Genomic DNA, 21,150 nt, shown 5'->3' with positions numbered 1-21,150 from the left:
AACATAGAATCCTGTTTTGCACTCTTCAGTCGGAATGTTTTGAAATTATTTGAGATTGAGAACCAATAAAATATAATTGAGAAGAATTGCAAGAGGCTATAAATAAACTTTCCCACAAATATATAACTATATCAACAAAGAGAACCCAGTATCTGCAGCAAGGGACAATTAAACCCATGAAATTAGTAAAAGGAAGTATAACAAATTTATAAAGAAGAAACAAATTAGCAAAAAAGTAAAAAAATAAAATATATATATATATATCTGGAGTAATCATGTTAGAAAAAAACAAAAACTGAAATTAAAAACACAACTAAGCACCAATTATATGCATGTGTCATTGTGTGCACCAGAAACATTACACAACACTACTGTGCATATTGGCTTAATAAAACTGATGCACAAAAACTGCTATATTAGCAAACTGCACTGGCTAATAGACTAAAAATCATGCCAATGCGTGTGTTTGTGCTGGATATACAGCTGGTCCAGCAGCAGGACACCAACAAATGCCTCAATGAAAAACACTTCTGCACACCACACAAATGGCATTTAACAATTGTGCAGCTACAATATAATTCAAAGAAAAATAAACCACAGCTATGCATCTGTCCTACTGTAAATTACCAAAAAGCATCCTGTCCCACAAGTGCATAAAATGCTTGCTAAAGAGCCAAAAGGCCTGGAGGGGAATCTGTTAAACAGCAGAGCCTAGGGAGCAAAGCGTGAAAGCCCACCAAATCCATAGGACAGAAAACTTTTTTTTTTTGTCTTTCGGGAAGGGTTTTAGGTCTTGCCATTGACTAGATTAGCGGCTTATGAGCTCAGCGTGCTTGTGGTTGTGTGTAATTGTGTCAGTGGATAAATGTCATAACACTGTCATAATCTCTAAGAGTGTGGTGTTTAAATACTGGTGCACGGCCCTCACAACATGTGGATATGCTACTGAAAAACAAACTTTATTACTAGTATTTTTTAAAGTATATTAAATATTGAATGCACCCAGGCACATTTTAATTTTGACCTTTCTATTAATACATTTCACCTCATAAATTACAGAGGTGTAATATCACATTTTGGAAAAGTGATTCCCTCCATCAAATAAGGGATCTCATAGCTCTCTCACTGGTAGGCAATTCCCATAAAGGTTTCAATTTACTTAAATGGACTTGAAAGTCAAGGTTAAACTTTCATGGTTCAAACAGAGCATGTCCAATTTACTTTGATCACTTGTTATCCTTTGTTAAAAGGCATACCTGGGTAGGCTCACTAGCAGCAATGCACTACCAGGAGCTAGCTAGTGACTTTGCACATATGCCTATTTTCCATGGCTCACCATATGTGGTCAGATTGGAAAAATCAGCTCCAGAACAGCAATGCACTACTGCAGTGCTCGACAAATCTGTTTCAAAATTAGGATCCAGTAAGAATAGTTAGGTGTCAGACATACTTTTAGGAGCCATACAGTGGTATTTGTATAAAGATAAAAGGAGCATAACCCAAAAAGTTATGTAGGGGTAGAATTCTAGGAGTCAGTGGCGCCCTGGCTCCTGGATTTGTTGAGCCCTGAACTACTGGGAGCTGTGTGATAAATCCCTTTGCACATTAGAGCATGTTCTTCTTAAACTAATGTCCATTTAACGTAAAACTGCAAAGTGATCAGGAATCTGTGTTTTTAAAAATGGCAAGCACCAGATTACTGTATAGTATTAAACAGTTGATATGGCTATTTATTTTATTCCTATTTCTACATAAGTGCACAATTTTTCATTTACTAATTTTTACTGAAAACATGGTTATAGAATTTTAATGTCAGCGTTTTGAAAAGGCAAATATGGAACCATAGAGTATTTGATGGCAATATTCAGAAAATCTTTTTGTTTTGCTTCTTTTTTTTTTAAATAAAGTTAATCATTGATTTGTCAAAACAAAAAAAAAACGCATTTTGAACAAGTTACATATAAAAATAAACCTGAAATTGATTTTATGAGTGCAAAAACAGCTTTAGTATATGGTTAGATATGGCTCTCCAGTGAAAGGGTTAGGTATTCATATGGTGATGTACTTTGTGGTACACTTAAAATACTAGTGTTTGCCTTTCATTTGTATTATAAAGTACAAAACACATTTTAAAACATAATTTGACACTTTCACATGAAATGTTGCTTCTCCAATCTGTCATGCCTTTAAATAAACTGTGTATGATTTATGACCATGCTAATGTATTTTAGAGCCAGTAAAAATTGAATAGCAACTGTACCCTTGGTGTGTAGGGACATCTATCCAAAAATGTAATATAGTAATACATTTTTATTTGAGCTCAATACAATACGACTAAACATGAAAGGCAAAAAAGCTAATAAATAAAGCAATATAACATATTGATAACACTTTTTGTCATAAAAAAATAGAAGAAAAAACCAGTGCAGATAATTGGTTAGAATTTTAAAACTCTTAAAATAACATTGACGGAACAAATGTAATGCTATATTGCTCACTTTAAGTTAAGTGTATTTGAATCTGAAGAACTACTTCAGCATAATTTAAAACTTCCTGCATTTTCAAATATATAATGTATGAGAGTGAGGCTTGATTCAACCATGACACACTGAGTAGGAAAAAACTAGCATAGAGAGAAAGGATCAAGGAGAAAGGGTTAATAATGCAGACATATGATTTGTTATAAAACACTATTAGCAAACATTTTACAGTAGACATCAGACAACAAAGCCACCATATGCATCAAACATTTAATATATACATTTCCATAGTTAGGAGAAATGTTAGATAAACCTGAAATTCTCTGGCTGGCTGGCTGGCTGGGACTGCTGCACATTTCCAAAAATGTGGTTCTTTAGTGTCTTTACAATAAAATCTGAATTTTCTACAAGTTATAATTACAATTTAAAATGATCAATTTAACAGTGTATTATTTAAAGAATAGCTAAATGTATTGCAGACATTCACAACCCACAAACTAGGAGTAACTCCTAAAATATGCAGTGGTTTTAGGTTTACATGAATCGGATAGCTAGGATGTTTCAAATAAATCTTCTAATTTTAGACACACTGAAAACTTTTGTTAACATAACAAATATAAAAAAATACTACCAGTGGTTCAAATGACTTAATACACAATTCACTGGAAATAAATGGTAAAAAGTTCTGAAACAAAAAAAAGTTACAAAAAGGACAGATAGAACAATTACATTCTGGTCCAAGTAGTAAACAATTAACTAACTAACCGTAACCAATAAATGTAGCTTAATTTGAGTGTTGCTGAGACACCAGCCAGATATTCTAACAAAAGTACTAAAATATTTACCTCCTCTCACAAACCCATTAGTGGCGATGGCTGATGTAGATAACCCTGTGATGGTCGTCACCACTGTGGCCATTGCAACCACTACAATAGTTAGACCTGTAAGACAAGATAGGAGACAAATAAGTGGTTTGTAAAATACTGCATTGTGTAATTTGTAGCTCATAAGAACTGAAAAAACAAATGCTGTATTCATTTATTTGTAAGGAATTATATGTTGTACTAGTAATTTAAATTAAAAAAAAATCTACTGGTGTAAGAATTGTTCTAAGTTGTTTGGAGAGCCATAAAAAGAAAATTATTTCAGATTAAAGTTTTACTAAATTCCTTTACATAATGTATTTATGTGCACATGATTTTATCCCCTACTATGTCAACTCTCTCTCAAGCTGTGTAGCTAGTAAATGGCTAAATAGATTTTTATACCAGTGTGTTATGGAATGTTTCACATCTCAAAGCATGATTTGACAATGAGCAATAATACGACTATGTACAAATAATTAAATTAAAATATATAATAAATTCAACATTATTCAAAAGCCATAATTCTAACTGCTGGGTATATAGTTTGTGCTTCTTGAAGTAAGCACACAATTCACATGATCCTGCAGCCATAGCCCTAATAGGAGGCAACCCCTTTAAAGGAGCAGAGTTCTTCTTCAGCTCATAAGTCATAAAGATGGAGGAGAAAATCCAATTGGCAAAACGACTTGCAAGGTTGATTATTCAGAGGCTGTGCAGTTTTCTTTTCATTCTCCTAATGGTGGAACAACATCTGAATAATATGTTAATACAATCAATATCAAAGCATCAAATGGAGATGGTGCAACTCTGCAAAACCCCATTAAAGTGCAAGGGAAAATGAATTGTTTTAAAAGAGGTTAATTTATTTCCGAGTCTGGAACAGTGGTTCTTTCTTCCCTACTTTGGGACAGCTGTGATGGATTTCTGAAATTGAAAACAATGAGCTAAAAAGGTAAATACAATGAACTAAGAGCATATATAAGCAATATGCCGTCATGTTACTAAAGCTTCCATATAGAGTATGAGGGTTTATGCTTGAGATCTTTTCACTCTAAAACCTGTGAAACACACAGCTGACGGATACAACACTTATTGCGTGATAACATTCTGTTTATGAATTAACGGCCTACAAAGAAGTTAAAATTTCAGGAAAAAAAGCACTCTATTCTATTAAAGAATAAACAGAAGCCCAAGGGTTTAAATACATTATCGATAACCCTCTATCTACAACAGCCTGAAGCAAAGGATGAGTAAATAAATACCTGAAGAAATGTCTTTAAAACAATTAAAAAAAAGTAGACAAAGCAATAACATCCATTAGCTGTGCTTTGCTGGACTGCAACAAGGTGTAAACTACCTTGTCAGAAACCCTTTTATTCTTCAGAATAAGAGATTGTTACCAAGCCATCAATGACAGCCAGTAATTCTACCCTCCCAGCTGGGCCATTACCCATAATCAGGATCTTATGAGATAGAATAATAGTTCTTTGTTGCATTTGATCTTTAGAATCCTTTGAAGAACACCACCACTTGTAGGGAAAGAGCTTTGAATGGATCACCATTCCATCATAAGTGAAAACTTGAGGATCACTGCTTATGGAATAATTTTTACTAACTCTGCGGTATCTGATGTAAAACTACTGAATTTATTACTGGCATTCCTTATTCTGGAGACCTTGAATGTACATGGCGGAGATCACTATCAATATAAGATCTTCCCAACCTTCATTGCATACTTGCTGGAAATACCTCCATGATATATTCAGCTGCAGTTATATTGACAGATTAAATCCTGACATGATGCTGAAATAAAATGGGGTTCTATGTCATTATAGAGAGAAAAAAACGCTTATATTTTCAGAATGTTTGAATCGACAGAGTGAGATGCTTACAAGGACATCTTACTTGAATTCGGTGAGGTTTACAGTTCAACTGAATTGCAGAAAACTTCTTCCTTAGGGTAAGTGCTTTTTCACCAACCACAAATTATGGAAAATTCTTGTACAGTCTGACATCAAACTTATTATTACCATGTAATTCCTCTCTGAAGGACATTAAGTTTCAAGTTTCTAGAATGCCTGTTTAACCTGGTTTCGGAAACTCAACTGTATGGAATAAGAGCTCGACAGCTTTCTATTTATAAAGATTGCCAGAAAATCCTGTTAAATGAAACAAGTAAAGTTTTGGCCACAAGGATCTGCCACTTATGCTGTGAAGCACCTGTTAACATGGAAGAGTGACATGCCACTGATAAGTGGTCACTGAGATTAACTAAAATGTGATTTTTTTTTTGCATGAGGAGGGGAAATGACCTTGAACAAGACTTTTGGAACTGTGGCAAAAGTGCCACATTGAAAATGGAAATGTTCCATAAGAAAACTGAGGAATGTGAAGTTATTTGGATGAAAGGAATCAGCAAGAAACTTCTTATGGTGTTAAAAGAAAGAAAATTAATTAAAATATAAATAAATCCAGAAATGATACTCTGCAGACATGTTAAGTTGCTTAAGTACAGAACTGTACAATACGGACCTTCTTTGGAACAATGAACAGGCAAAATATAAAACCATCTTAGTCTGTTCTAAAGAGTGGACACATAGCCTGTAGCTCAGGTCCTGATTAAGATCTCCCTCATTAACTGTCTGAAAACATTTTGAAGCATGACCCCAAAAAAAGCTGCACTACCACTAACAAAGTAAGAGATTAACTGCGGACTGATTAACCATCAAACCTCCATGGAATAAGACCATCATTACAAATAGCCCAATGCTTAAATCATAACAATCTAAATCCGTAAACACAAAAGGTTATAGTATTAGAAGCCATCTGTAGAGTTGCCCTATTAAAAGCATAGAGCAAAAAATAAAAAGTAACTATCCAAATGCTGATAGAGGTAGATTAAAGGGTTAATTCCCATAAAGATTGAAGTTAAAATGTTCAAAGTGAACAAATCTTACTGAGAAAGGACACAATTCTCTATTTTTCCCACACAAATAAAAAAATAAAAGAACAGTAATGTCTGCTAAAAAAAAATATACTATACTATACTATATACTAAAAATAAACGATAATAATAATAATAATTACCAAAGACTCATTACACATAATACTTACAGTTTATTCTTACCTGAGGCACAAAATATCAAGAAATCTCTTAGAAATCTAAGATTATATAAGACTTTTTTACAAAATGAATCAGATTCAAGAATACTAATGTAGCTAATTGTTTTGACTCAAATAAAAAAAAATTAGATTAATAACAGGTAATTACCAATATATATTCAGTGTAGCTATGTGGGGGTAGCAGTAACAAACAAAGTATTAATAGTATATGTGAGAAGACTATTTTTACATTTCTCTGACTTGTAATGAATTTTGAATTCAGGTTACACAAGGCCAGATGTCTGCTTAGCAAATTCTACTTCATCCTAGCAAATATTAGCATGATCACGCTAAAACTGCAGCTTTGAGGGTGGCATGTGTGTATTAAATTCTCCACCTGTATCACAAATATCTTTTTTTTTTCTAGATCTCGAGAGATGAACAATTAAAACATAGTAGTTATAGACACGTACCTATGCCAGCTTGGCCAACAATCCAGGATAACCTGATAAAGAGCATTACACCCCAAATATTTAACATACATCGTACCTGTGAAAAGGACAAACATGACAACATATTATTTAAAAGTAAAACCATAACATTTAAAAGAGACAGAGGGAAAAAATACATCACTCAATAGAAATATTGTTTACCAGAAATCCTTCTAACCAAAAAACACAGATGATCCAGTTTTCACTTCCACAAGGAATAATTAAGTTTTGACCAAATCTATTTAACACTTAGCATTCTCTGATCTATATATAAATAATCACTGTTCTGCCATAGCAACTAGAATCACGTTAGTAGAAACTAGGCGCATATAGACACACATGATAATACCAATTGTGATGGTGAGATTGTCTTAGTTTGTTGTTCTGACTTTTCATTTCTAACGTGAGCCTAAGCAATTAAGAAAAAGGGTGTGCTGCATTATTTAGCGCAGCACTACAATTTGTCTACAGGTTTTGAAAATTATAATGCAGCTATATAAATACTCTCTTAAAGGGCCATAATACCCAGATGTTTAAACACTTGAAAGTGATGCAGCATAGCTGTAGAAAGCTGACTAGAAAATATCACCTGAACATCTCTATGTAAAAAAGAAAGATATTTTACCTCAAAAGTTCCTCAGTAGCCACATACCATTGTAAAGGATATCTAAGAAGCATTTTAGTATGTCTGTCCTGGGACAGCTAAGGGGATGAGCCTTGTGCACTCATATTATTTCCCTATTCAGCTTACTATGAAATCTCATGAGAGTTAAGTGAAATCTCATGAGATCAAAGTAAGAGTTCATGACCTCAGCACTGCTGATGCTGATTGGCTGCTGTTCATTTCTAAATTTTTTAATTTTTTTACCTGCAGCTGGGAGCAGCCAAGTATAACTTTTTACACAGAACTTACTCTGCTGAGCTGAGGAGATTGTGAGTTAAAATATCTTCCTTTTTTACATAGAGATGTTAAGGTGATATTTTTCTGTCAGCTTTTTACAGCTATACTGCATCAGTTTCAAGTGATTTAGCATATGAGTATTATGTCCCTTTAAAGGCCATTATAGTTGAAAAAAATGATGTGCTCTTCTTTGTTAAAGCATGTCATTTTCTATCAACCCTGGTCTATACAGTGTATTTAACGCCCGCAAAGGGGTTAAACACACAGTAGATGTTCTCTCTGGGCCTGCGGTGCACTGCAGGTCTCGAGCTAAACCTGCCACTGAGTCGTGCGACAAGCGCTGCTGATTGAATCGCTGCAAGTCCCGAGTGGAACATCTGTTGTGTGTGTAACCCCTTTGCGGGAGTCAAAAGTAAAAAATACATACATTTTTCGACTAGAATGGACCTTTAAGGTGTCTGAAATTACTATTTTTTCTTATATTAAGATAATAAAGTTTAATCTTTCTTATTTGAAAATTTTGAACCAAAAAGTTACTCACCAATACTCCTTTAATCCAGCCAAACTTCACTACACCTTTTCCATCAGCAACATGATTAGTAGCCGTATCTCCAGTGGGTGTACCGTCCTCTCCATTTGCAAAACCATCTTCAAACGGTTCCTAAAGCGAATAAAACAAATAGCACAGTCAATACTTACTGTCATATTGATCATTTGAAATATGATTAGATTATGCTTAACTATTATTATTAGATCATATATCAAGAAAAGAGTTCCTCTACATTTTTATTTTTTGCTAATACTTCATGAAAGCAATCATTTTAGAAGCGGTTTTCAGAGTTGCTCTAAAGCAAACATAGGAGGGAGGAAATTAGGAAACAAACTATATAAAGAGTCCAGACAGACAGCGGGTCAGTAATTAAGAATTTATATGTAAAGCGTTGAGAATTTTATAGTGTTGGGGACATAAGTTGGGGTAACACAATGACTCATAGGGAAAAAGTACAAAAAAACCAAACAACTTACTATCTACAGGTCTGTAACAATGTCTTTTAAACCTTCATTAGTGCATTTTCCTTTTAGATTCAACATAAAAATAAACGAATTCTAACGATCAATATAACAATTACTGTATGCTTTAGTAATAAAACACTACAATAATCTGTAAAATATTCTGTGGAATATTCAGCAAGTAAATTTAGTTGTATATAAGTTTCTGAAGTAGCATCTAGAACAAACATCTATTTGCACAATATATGGAACTAATCAATAACAGTGTATGCTTCCATATGAAGAAGAATTATTTGTGTTGCACTTATGCACCATTGTTATTCTAAGTGTTTTTGAGCTATATTTTGTATGTCTGACAGATTTTAACCCCTTAACGACTAACGTTGTACCCTGTACGACGTTGATCGTTATGCCCTTAAGGACCAGCAACCCTGTACGTTGCTGCAGTCCTGGGCTTCTCTCTGCCGTGATCTCGCCCAAAAGTGCGAGATTGCACCATTTCTGCATGCCCCACTTGAAAGTGATGCAGCATAGCTGTAAAAAGCTGACTAGAAAATATCACCTGAGCATCTCTATGTAAAAAGGGAAGATCTTTTACCTCAAAGAAAAAAAGTTATTGTAAATAATTTTAGTTAAAAACCTAAAGTTTGTGAAAAAGTTAACCTTTTTTTTATTATTTGATCGCATTTGACGGTGAAATGGTGGCATGAAATATAGATCAATACTTTAGGTTGTCTACTAAAAAAAAATATATATAGATGTGAAGGGTTATTCAGGGATTCCCGACAGATATCAGTGACACAATGTAACTATCGCTAATTTTTTTTTTTTTTTAAATGGTTTGGAAATAGCAAAGTGCTACTTATACTTATTGCCCTTTAACTTGGAAAAAAAAGCAAAGAACATGTAAACATTGGGTATTTCTAAACTCAGAACAAAATTTAGAAACTATTTAGCATGGGTGTTTTTTGGTGGCTGTAGATGTGTAACAGATTTTGGGGGTCAAAGTTAGAAAGTGTTTTTTTTCCATCATATTTTATATATTTTTTTATAATAAATTATAAGATATGATGAAAATAATGGTATCTTTGGAAAGTAATTTAATGGTGAGAAAACGGTATATAAGATGTGTGGGTACAGTAAATGAGTAAGAGGAAAGTTACAGCTAAACACAAACACACAAGAAATGTAAAAATAGCCCTGGTCCTTAAGGGAAGGAAATTGAAAAATGGCCTTGTCCTTAAGGGGTTAAGGCTTAAAAAGGGACAGTAAGGTCAAAATTAAAAACTTTCATGATTCATAGATTGTGCAATTTCAAATAACTTTCCAATTTACTTCTGTTATCAAATGTGCTTCATTCTCTTGGTATCTTTTATTGAAGAGTAAAACTGGGTAGGCTCATAAGAGCTCAGGAGTGTGCATGTGTCTTTAGTACTCTAAGGCAACAGTGTTTTGCATTGTTGTATAACAAAGCTACAAATAATGTTGCTCAATAAATCTGCCCCATAATGTAAAGACCTGGTCAGTATTTATAAGTGCTCAAGTACAACATGACATCATAAGCCAAATTTTTTTTTTTTTTACCAGGAGCCAGAGAAGTGTTGAGGTATAAAAAGGTGCACATTAAATAAAAAACAATGATAATTACCAATATTTAAGAAGCTAGAACAAATCTCTCAGGTCATGGTTAGTTTTGTCATTTATAAAAGTATATTATGATGTTGAAATATTGCGGTTTCATGAGGAATTCTAAATTAAAGTAAATTATGGTCAAAACACAAAACAAAGCTGAACGATGTTTTAAGAGGAGATTTTAAATTAGATTAAATTTAGCAATCTCTCACTTCCACTTTTGTAGGTAACTTTGTATAAATGATATTGCTGCTTGTAAGAACACTTCTGTTAAAAAAAGAGCAGTAAGAATTTTATTTTTATTTTGTTATGTTTACAAGAGACAGTGGTCCTCTATTCGACTCAAGGCAACATAAATACACATTTTACTTCACAGGAAAAGCAAAGAATTTGGAACAGCTAACAAATTCATCTTGTTTGGAGAAAAATAAAAAATAAATTTTTAACAAACATGCATTTGTCCAAGGTATTTGTTTTAAAGAAATACTTACAATATACTGGTTAATTCATCTACATGTAGTAAACACCACTTGTCTGAACCAGATCTAGATCTTTGGGTGTGAATATTGTCTGCTGGTATAGAAGCACTAGAAATGTGTTGGACTTTTACTAAAATCAAATAGTTGTGTTTGTTAAAAATATTTCCCACATGGGAAAATTTTAAAAAGCTGTCAGATATGGGGAGGCCCGACCAGGAGTACACTGCGCCTGTTGATGGCGCAGTGAACAAATGCAAAGTGACTTGCATTAACTTGCTCAGTCAGCATACGTAAAATGCTGCAGGGACAATTCACAGCGAGAAAACACCATCAAGTACCATAAACCGGTGCCAATACATTTTTTTTTTTTTAAATTTATTTGCTTATGCTGCAAAGATATGATCACATCACAGCCAGAGAAACCTGTCTGTTCTGGGCTGCTTCATGTTTTTATATAAAAGCATGAATTAGTTTTTCAAGTGGCTCTATATTTTGTACATGCAGTAACAGATCAGTTAACTACAAAGAATATTATTTATAGCTGTTAAAAAAAAACAAAAAAAACACACACACTACAAAGAGGCTATTCAGATAAAAGGGATTTAAGCCGTTAAACTCAGAACAGCAAGTCCATAAAATCTTAATTTGACGCAACCACCCTCAGGCCAGATTCCCATCAGTCTTATGTCCAACTATCAATGAGTTGCCAACCACTGTTCAGCATAATTTATTCATAAAAACATTTTTGTACAAATAAATAATTAAAGGAACATAAAGATGCAATAAATAAAATTATATATATGTAAAAGTATTTTTTTTTTATTGTCCTCAAAAACATAATTTATGCTTACCTGATAAATTTATTTCTCTTGTAGTGTATCCAGTCCACGGATCATCCATTACTTGTGGGATATTCTCCTTCCCAACAGGAAGTTGCAAGAGGATCACCCACAGCAGAGCTGCTATATAGCTCCTCCCCTCACTGCCATATCCAGTCATTCGACCGAAACAAGACGAGAAAGGAGAAACCATAGGGTGCAGTGGTGACTGTAGTTTAATTAAAATTTAAACCTGCCTTAAAAGGACAGGGCGGGCCGTGGACTGGATACACTACAAGAGAAATAAATTTATCAGGTAAGCATAAATTATGTTTTCTCTTGTTAAGTGTATCCAGTCCACGGATCATCCATTACTTGTGGGATACCAATACCAAAGCTAAAGTACACGGATAATGGGAGAGACAAGGCAGGAACTTAAACGGAAGGAACCACTGCCTGTAGAACCTTTCTCCCAAAAACAGCCTCCGAAGAAGCAAAAGTATCAAATTTGTAAAAAAGTATGAAGGGAAGACCAAGTTGCAGCCTTGCAAATCTGTTCAAAAAGAGGCCTCATTTTTAAAGGCCCAGGTGGAAGCCACAGCTCTAGTAGAATGAGCTGTAATCCTTTCAGGAGGCTGCTGTCCAGCAGTCTCATAGGCTAAACGGATTATACTCCGAAGCCAAAAAGAAAGAAAGGTTGCCAGGGCCTTCTGACCTCTCCTCTGTCCAGAGTAAACAACAAACAGGTTAGATGTTTGGCGAAAATCTTTAGTAGCCTGTAAGTAAAACTTCAAAGCACGGACTACGTCTAGATTATGCAAAAGACGTTCCTTCTTTGAAGAAGGATTAGGACATAATGATGGAACAACAATTTCTTGATTGATATTCTTGTTAGAAACCACCTTAGGTAAAAACCCAGGTTTTGTACGCAGAACAACTTTATCTGAATGAAAGATCAAATAAGGAGAATCACAATGTAAGGCAGATAACTCCGAGACTCTTCGAGCCGAGGAAATAGCCATCAGAAAAAGAACTTTCCATGAAAGAAGTTTGATATCAATAGAATGAAGGGGTTCAAACGGAACCCCTTGAAGAACTTTAAGAACCAAGTTTAAGCTCCATGGAGGAGCAACAGGTTTAAACACAGGCTTAATTCTAACTAAAGCCTGACAAAATGCCTAAACGTCTGGAACTTCTGCCAGACGCTTGTGTAAAAGAATAGACAGAGCAGAAATCTGTCCCTTTAAAGAACTAGCTGATAATCCTTTGTCCAAACCCTCTTGGAGGAAGGACAATATCCTAGGAATCCTAACCCTACTCCATGAGTAATTCTTGGATTCACACCAATGAAGATATTTACGCCATATCTTATGGTAAATTCTCCTGGTGACAGGCTTTCGTGCCTGTATTAAGGTATCAATTACTGACTCGGAGAAGCCACGCTTTGATAGGATCAAGCATTCAATCTCCATGCAGTCAGTCTCAGAGAAAGTAGATTCGGATGATTGAAAGGACCTTGTATTAGAAGGTCTTGTCTCAGAGGCAGAGTCCATGGTGGAAAGGATGACATGTCCACTAGGTCTGCATACCAGGTCCTGCGTGGCCACGCAGGCGCTATCAATATCACCGATGCTCTTTCCTGTTTGATTTTGGCAATCAGACGAGGGAGCAGAGGAAACGGTGGAAACACATAAGCCAGGTTGAAGAACCAAGGCGCTGCTAGAGCATCTATCAGTGCCGCTTCTGGGTCCCTGGACCTGGATCCGTAACAAGGAAGCTTGGCGTTCTGGCGAGACTCCATGAGATCCAATTTTGGTTTGCCCCAACGGAGAACCAATTGAGCAAACACCTCCGGATGGAGTTCCCATTCCCCCGGATGAAAAGTCTGACGACTTAGAAAATCCGCCTACCAGTTCTCTACACCTGGGATATGGATCGCTGACAGGTGGCAAGAGTGAGTCTCTGCTCAGCGAATTATCTTGGAGACTTCCGACATCGCTAGGGAACTCCTGGTTCCCCCTTGATGATTGATGTAAGCCACAGTCGTGATGTTGTCCGACTGAAATCTGATGAACCTCAGTGTTGCTAGCTGAGGCCAAGCCAGAAGAGCATTGAATATTGTTCTTAACTCCAGAATATTTATTGGGAGGAGTTTCTCCTCCTGAGTCCATGAACCCTGAGCCTTCAGGGAGTTCCAGACTGCACCCCAACCTAGAAGGCTGGCATCTGTTACAATTGTCCAATCTGGTCTGCGAAAGGTCATACCCTTGGACAGATGGGCCCGAGATAACCACCAGAGAAGAGAGTCTCTTGTTTCCTGATCCAGATTTAGTAGAGGGGACAAAACAGAATTTATGCTTACCTGATAAATTACTTTCTCCAACGGTGTGTCCGGTCCACGGCGTCATCCTTACTTGTGGGAATATCTCTTCCCCAACAGGAAATGGCAAAGAGTCCCAGCAAAGCTGGCCATATAGTCCCTCCTAGGCTCCGCCAACCCCAGTCATTCGACCGACGGACAGGAGGAAAAATATAGGAGAAACCATATGGTACCGTGGTGACTGTAGTTAGAGAAAATAATTTATCAGACCTGATTAAAAAAACCAGGGCGGGCCGTGGACCAGACACACCGTTGGAGAAAGTAATTTATCAGGTAAGCATAAATTCTGTTTTCTCCAACATTGGTGTGTCTGGTCCACGGCGTCATCCTTACTTGTGGGAACCAATACCAAAGCTTTAGGACACAGATGAAGGGAGGGAGCAAATCAGGTTACCTAAACGGAAGGCACCACGGCTTGCAAAACCTTTCTCCCAAAAATAGCCTCCGAAGAAGCAAAAGTATCAAATTTGTAAAATTTGGCAAAAGTGTGCAGTGAAAACAAAGTCGCTGCCTTACATATCTGATCAACAGAAGCCTCGTTCTTGAAGGCCCATGTGGAATCCACAGCCCTAGTGGAGTGAGCTGTGATTCTTTTAGGAGGCTGCCGTCCGGCAGTCTCGTAAGCCAATCGGATGATGCTTTTAAGCCAAAAGGAAAGAAGTAGAAGTCGCTTTTTGACCTCTCCTTTTACCAGAATAGACGACAAACAAAGAAGATGTTTGCCTGAAATCTTTTGTAGCCTCTAAATAGAATTTTAGAGCACGGACTACGTCTAAATTGTGTAACAACCGTTCCTTCTTTGAAACTGGATTCGGACATAAAGAAGGTACAACTATCTCCTGGTTAATATTCTTGTTAGAAACAACCTTTGGAAGAAAACCAGGCTTAGTACGCAAAACCACCTTATCTGCATGGAACACCAGATAAGGCGGAGAACACTGCAAAGCAGATAACTCTGAAACTCTTCTAGCAGAAGAAATAGCAACCAAAAACAAAACTTTCCAAGATAGTAACTTAATATCTATGGAATGTAAAGGTTCAAACGGAACCCCTTGAAGAACTGAAAGAACTAGATTTAGACTCCAGGGAGGAGTCAAAGGTCTGTAAACAGGCTTGATCCTAACCAGAGCCTGAACAAATGCTTGAACATCTGGCACAGCTGCCAGTCTTTTATGTAGTAAGACAGATAAAGCAGAGATCTGTCCCTTTAGAGAACTTGCAGATAATCCTTTCTCCAAACCTTCTTGTAGAAAGGAGAGAATCTTAGGAATTTTTATCTTATTCCATGGGAACCCTTTGGATTCACACCAACAGATATATCTTTTCCATATTTTATGGTAAATCTTTCTAGTTACTGGTTTTCTGGCCTGAACTAGAGTATCTATCACAGAATCTGAAAACCCACGCTTTGATAGGATCAAGCGTTCAATCTCCAAACCGTCAGCTGGAGGGAGACCAGATTTGGATGTTCGAATGGACCCTGAACAAGAAGGTCCTGTCTCAAAGGTAGCTTCCATGGTGGAACCAATGACATATTCACCAGGTCTGCATACAAAGTCCTGCGTGGCCACGCAGGAGCTATCAAGATCACTGAGGCCCTCTCCTGTTTGATCCTGGCTACCAGCCTGGGAATGAGAGGAAACGGTGGAAATACATAAGCTAGGTTGAAGGTCCAAGGTGCTACTAGTGCATCTACTAGAGTCGCCTTGGGATGCCTGGATCTGGACCCGTAGCAAGGAACCTTGAAGTTCTGACGAGACGCCATCAGATCCATGTCTGGAATGCCCCATAATTGAATCAACTGGGCAAAAATCTCCGGGTGGAGTTCCCACTCCCCCGGATGGAATGTCTGACGACTCAGATAATCCGCCTCCCAGTTTTCCACTCCTGGGATGTGAATCGCAGATAGGTGGCAGGAGTGATCCTCCACCCATTTTATGATTTTGGTCACTTCTCTCATCGCCAGGGAACTCCTTGTTCCCCCTTGATGGTTGATGTAAGCAACCGTCGTCATGTTGTCTGATTGGAATCTTATGAATCTGGCCTTTGCTAGTTGAGGCCAAGCCCTGAGAGTATTGAATATCGCTCTCGTTCCAGAATGTTTATCGGGAGAAGAGACTCTTCTCGAGACCATAGCCCCTGAGCTTTCAGGGAGTCCCAGACCGCGCCCCAGCCCACTAGACTGGCGTCGGTAGTGACGATGACCCACTCTGGTCTGCGGAAGCTCATTCCCTGGGACAGGTGATCCTGGGTTAGCCACCAACGGAGTGAGTCTCTGGTCTTCTGATCTACTTGAATCACTGGAGACAAGCCAAAAAACTCTTAACCATCTCCGTGGAGATGTTGCCTGTGCAACGGCAAAGAGAATGACTGGGGTGGGCGAAGCCTAGGAGGGACTATATGGCCAGCTTTGCTGGGACTCTTTGCCATTTCCTGTTGGGGAAGAGATATTCCCACAAGTAAGGATGACGCCGTGGAACGGACACACCAATGTTGGAGAAATCTGTGTAATCCCCATTCCACTGACTGAGCATGCATAATTGCAGCGGTCTGAGATGCAGGCGCGCGAATGGCACTATGTCCATCGCCGCTACCATTAAGCCGATTACTTCCATGCACTGAGCCACCGTGGGGCGCGGAATGGAGTGAAGAACACGGCAACAATTTAGAAGTTTTGATAACCTGGACTCCGTCAGGTAAATTTTCATTTCTACAGAATCTATTAGAGTCCCTAGGAAGGAAACCCTCATGAGAAGAGATAGAGAACTCTTTTCTTCGTTCATTTTCCACCCATGCAACCTCAGGAATGCCAGAACTATCTCTGTATGAGATTTGGCAATTTGAAAGCTTGACGTCTGTATCAGGATATCGTCCAGGTAAGGAGCCACCGCTATGCCTCGCGGTCTTAGGACCGCCAGAAGTGAGCCCAGAACCTTTGTAAAAATTCTTGGGGCTGTAGCCAACCCGAATGGAAGAGCTACAAATTGGTAATGCCTGTCTAGAAAGGCAAACCTCAGGAACTGATGATGATTCTTGTGAATCGGAATGTGAAGGTAGGCATCCTTTAAGTCCACTGTGGTCATGTACTGACCCTCTTGGATCATGGGTAAAATGGTTCGAATAGTTTCCATCTTGAATGACAGAACTCTGAGGAATTTGTTTAGGATCTTTAAATCCAAAATTGGTCTGAAGGTTCCCTCTTTTTTGGGAACCACAAACAGTTTTGAATAAAACTCCTGTCCTTGTTCCGTCCGCGGAACTGGATGGATCACTCCCATTACAAGGAGATCTTGTACACAGCTTAGGAATGCCTCTTTCTTTATCTGGTTTGCAGACAATCTTGAAAGGTGAAATCTCCCTTGTGGAGGAGAAGCTTTGAAGTCCAGAAGATATCCCTGAGATATGATCTCCAACGCCCAGGGATCCTGAACATCTCTTGCCCACGCCTGGGCGAAGAGAGAGAGTCTGCCCCCTACTAGATCCGTTGTCAGATAGGGGGCCGCTCCTTCATGCTGTCTTGGAGGCAGCAGCAGGCTTTCTGGCCTGCTTGCCCTTGTTCCAGGACTGGTTAGGTTTCCAGGCCTGCTTGGATTGAGCAAAAGTTCCCGCTTGTTTTGAAGCAGAGGAAGTTGATGCTGCACCTGCCTTGAAATTTCGAAAGGCACAAAAATTAGATTGTTTGGCCTTTGATTTGGCCCTGTCCTGAGGAAGGGTATGACCCTTACCTCCAGTAATGTCAGCAATAATTTCTTTCAAACCAGGCCCGAATAAGGTCTGCCCCTTGAAAGGAATGTTGAGTAATTTAGACTTTGAAGTCACATCAGCTGACCAGGATTTGAGCCATAGCGCCCTACGCGCCTGGATGGCGAATCCGGAATTCTTAGCCGTTAGTTTAGTCAAATGAACAATGGCATCAGAAACAAATGAGTTAGCTAGCTTAAGAGTTCTAAGCTTGTCAACAATTTCAGTCAATGGAGCTGTATGGATGGCCTCTTCCAGGGCCTCAAACCAGAATGCCGCAGCCGCAGCAGTGACAGGCGCAATGCATGCAAGGGGCTGTAAAATAAAACCTTGTTGAATAAACATTTTCTTAAGGTAACCATCTAATTTTTTTATCCATTGGATCTGAAAAAGCACAACTGTCCTCAACCGGGATAGTGGTACGCTTTGCTAAAGTAGAAACTGCTCCCTCCACCTTAGAAACAGTCTGCCATAAGTCCCGTGTAGTGGCATCTATTGGAAACATTTTTTTAAATATAGGAGGTGGGAAAAGGGCACACCGGGCCTATCCCACTCCTTACTAATAATTTCTGTAAGCCTTTTAGGTATTGGAAAAACATCAGTACTCACCGGCACTGCATAGTATTTATCCAGCCTACACAATTTCTCTGGCACTGCAATTGTGTCAGTCATTCAGAGCAGCTAATACCTCCCCAAGCAATACACGGAGGTTCTCAAGCTTAAATTTAAAATTAGAAATCTCTGAATCAGGTCTCCCCGATTCAGAGAAGTCACCCACAGACTGAAGCTCTCCGTCCTCAGGTTCTGCATATTGTGACGCAGTATCAGACATGGCTCTTACAGCATCTACGCGCTCTGTATCTCGTCTAACCCCAGAGCTATCGTGCTTGCCTCTCAATTCAGGCAATCTGGATAATACCTCTAACAGGGTATTATTCATGATTGCAGCCATGTCCTGCAAAGTAATCGCTATGGGCGTCCCTGATGTACTTGGCGCCATATTAGCGTGCGTCCCTTGAGCGGGAGGCGAAGGGTCCGACACGTGGGGAGAGTTAGTCGGCATAACGTCCCCCTCGACAGACCCCTCTGGTGACAATTCTTTTATAGATAAAGACTGAACTTTACTGTTTAAGGTGAAATCAATACATTTAGTACACATTCTCCTATGGGGCTCCACCATGGCTTTTAAACATAATGAACAAGTATCCTCTGTTTCAGACATGTTTGTACAGACTAGCAATGAGACTAGCAAGCTTGGAAAACACTTTAAAGCAAGTTAACAAGCAATATAAAAAATGTTACTGTGCCTGTCGACGCGTTTCGGCCTTCTACTCCTGGCCTTTATCAAGACTCTTGATAAAGGCCAAGAGTAGAAGGCCGAAACGCGTCGACTGATTTGAGTAAGCCAAATACTGATATATGCACTTAACAGTTTGTATATGTTATAGTATTGTTTGTTCTTTTTTTCAGGTTTTTACATTCATAATTTTTGTATGTTTTACATCCAATCACTTTTTTATTGCACTGTAACCACTTTATGGTTTTGGATTGATAGACACCCAACAATCAAATATGTTTTCCACAGTTTTTTAAGTTTTTAAAGTTGTTCAAGCTTTTTGGAACCGTTCATCACTATTTTGGAATTTTTGTATCACTACATATCCTCTTTTTCATCACCTTTTTTTCATCACATATTTTACATTTTTTGGACACAGGATAGGACACTGATTATTCACTATTGCTTTGGATTTTTTAAACTTTTTTCAAAATTTTTCAACATTTTCTATCACGTGTTTGGACATATATGAACTATTAGTACCTCAGGAATACTCACTGTGCAATTTGAGCATACTAACATCCATTCATCATATAGGGTCGGCACTGCAGGCCACTCTTTCATCCTTTGTTTTTATGTGCTCTTCTTGTATATTTTATACTGTTTTTTACTGTTGACTATTGTAACATGGATCCATGGATTACTTTTTAATATTTTTTTTTGTGAGGACCTCATTGATATATTTTAACACTACTGTTAATAAATTTTAGATTTTATATATTTACTATTGTATTTTAGTATTGTAGATTCTTTGTCCCCTCAGTCCCCTTCCTCAGCCTATTTTGGTGCTCCCCTCTACCCCCCATCCATTGTGTCATATTGCCGGGTCCACTAGGGCAGTGTTTTTCAACCAGTGTGCCGTGGCACACTAGTGTGCCGTGAGAGATCCTCAGGTGTGCCACGGCAGACTGACAACAGCGTGACATATTTTTTAAACTTTGATTGTTTTTTACTCCCAGTGCAGGGGTAGTTTGTAGGAGGCATGGCATAACACAATACATACAGTATGTGTGTGTTTGTGTGTGTGTGTATATATATATATATATATGCTGTATTAGGCTACAATGTGTGATGTTTTTAAAATTTTGGGATGGTGGTGTGCCACAGGATTTTTGAATGTAAAAAAGTGTGCCACAGCAAAAAAAAGGTTAAAAATCACTGCACTAGGGTACCCACAGAGGAGAGCTAGAGGAGTATCCCCTGTCCCCTTCCCTCTCTGTTTTTTGCGCAGGATACACCTTTCCATTCTACAGATTCTTCTTCTAATGCTGCCTGAGATGAAACAGTACACTCCGGTACCATTTAAAAATAACAAACTTTTGATTGAAGTTAAAAAACTAACTATAATACACCACTCTCCTCTTACTACGTCCATCTTTGTTGAGAGTTGCAAGAGAATGACTGGATATGGCAGTGAGGGGAGGAGCTATATAGCAGCTCTGCTGTGGGTGATCTTCTTGCAACTTCCTGTTGGGAAGGAGAATATCCCACAAGTAATGGATGATCCGTGGACTGGATACACTTAACAAGAGAAAAGGAGTTAATCCCAGCTGAGGAGCAGCAACATACTGCCAATACGGAGATGAACATTGGTGGAGAGCCATTCAAAATCTGCATATGTGCTTAGCCACCAAATCACCGGCTGTGTTTAGCTCCAGATTATCAGTGCATTGTTGCTCTAGCTATGTGTTTAACCCCACTGCAGTAGTTAAAGGGACAGTCAAAGTCAAGTCCAAAAAAAACTTTCATGATTCGAATAGGGCATGTCATTTAAAAGTAAATTGGAAAGTTGTTTAAAACACCAATTTTACTTTGTTCTCTTGATATTCTTAGTTGAAAGCTAAACCTAGGAGGTTCATATGTTAATTTCTTAGACCTTGAAGGCTGCCTCTAATATGAATGCATTTTTTTAC

At 38.0% G+C, this 21,150-nt stretch overlaps 1 protein-coding gene across 2 annotated transcripts in view; it reads right to left on the bottom strand.

The window, feature by feature from the left end:
* The window catches only part of SLC12A2 (solute carrier family 12 member 2), a 368,917-nt gene that overhangs the window by 262,516 nt on the left and 85,251 nt on the right, over positions 1–21,150 (bottom strand). For both annotated transcript variants that reach the window (XM_053701642.1, XM_053701641.1), the window contains 3 exons: positions 8,382–8,501; positions 6,922–6,997; positions 3,326–3,421 (listed from right to left, as the gene is read on the bottom strand). In XM_053701642.1, coding sequence (XP_053557617.1) covers positions 3,326–3,421; positions 6,922–6,997; positions 8,382–8,501 — 292 coding nt within the window. The remainder of the gene's footprint in view (positions 1–3,325; positions 3,422–6,921; positions 6,998–8,381; positions 8,502–21,150) is intronic.

Source organism: Bombina bombina, chromosome 2 (genome assembly GCF_027579735.1).
Source record: "Bombina bombina isolate aBomBom1 chromosome 2, aBomBom1.pri, whole genome shotgun sequence".
Taxonomy (NCBI): Eukaryota; Metazoa; Chordata; class Amphibia; order Anura; family Bombinatoridae; genus Bombina; species Bombina bombina.
The sequence above is the reverse complement of the archived record's forward strand: the minus strand, read 5'-3'. Positions and strand labels throughout refer to the sequence as shown.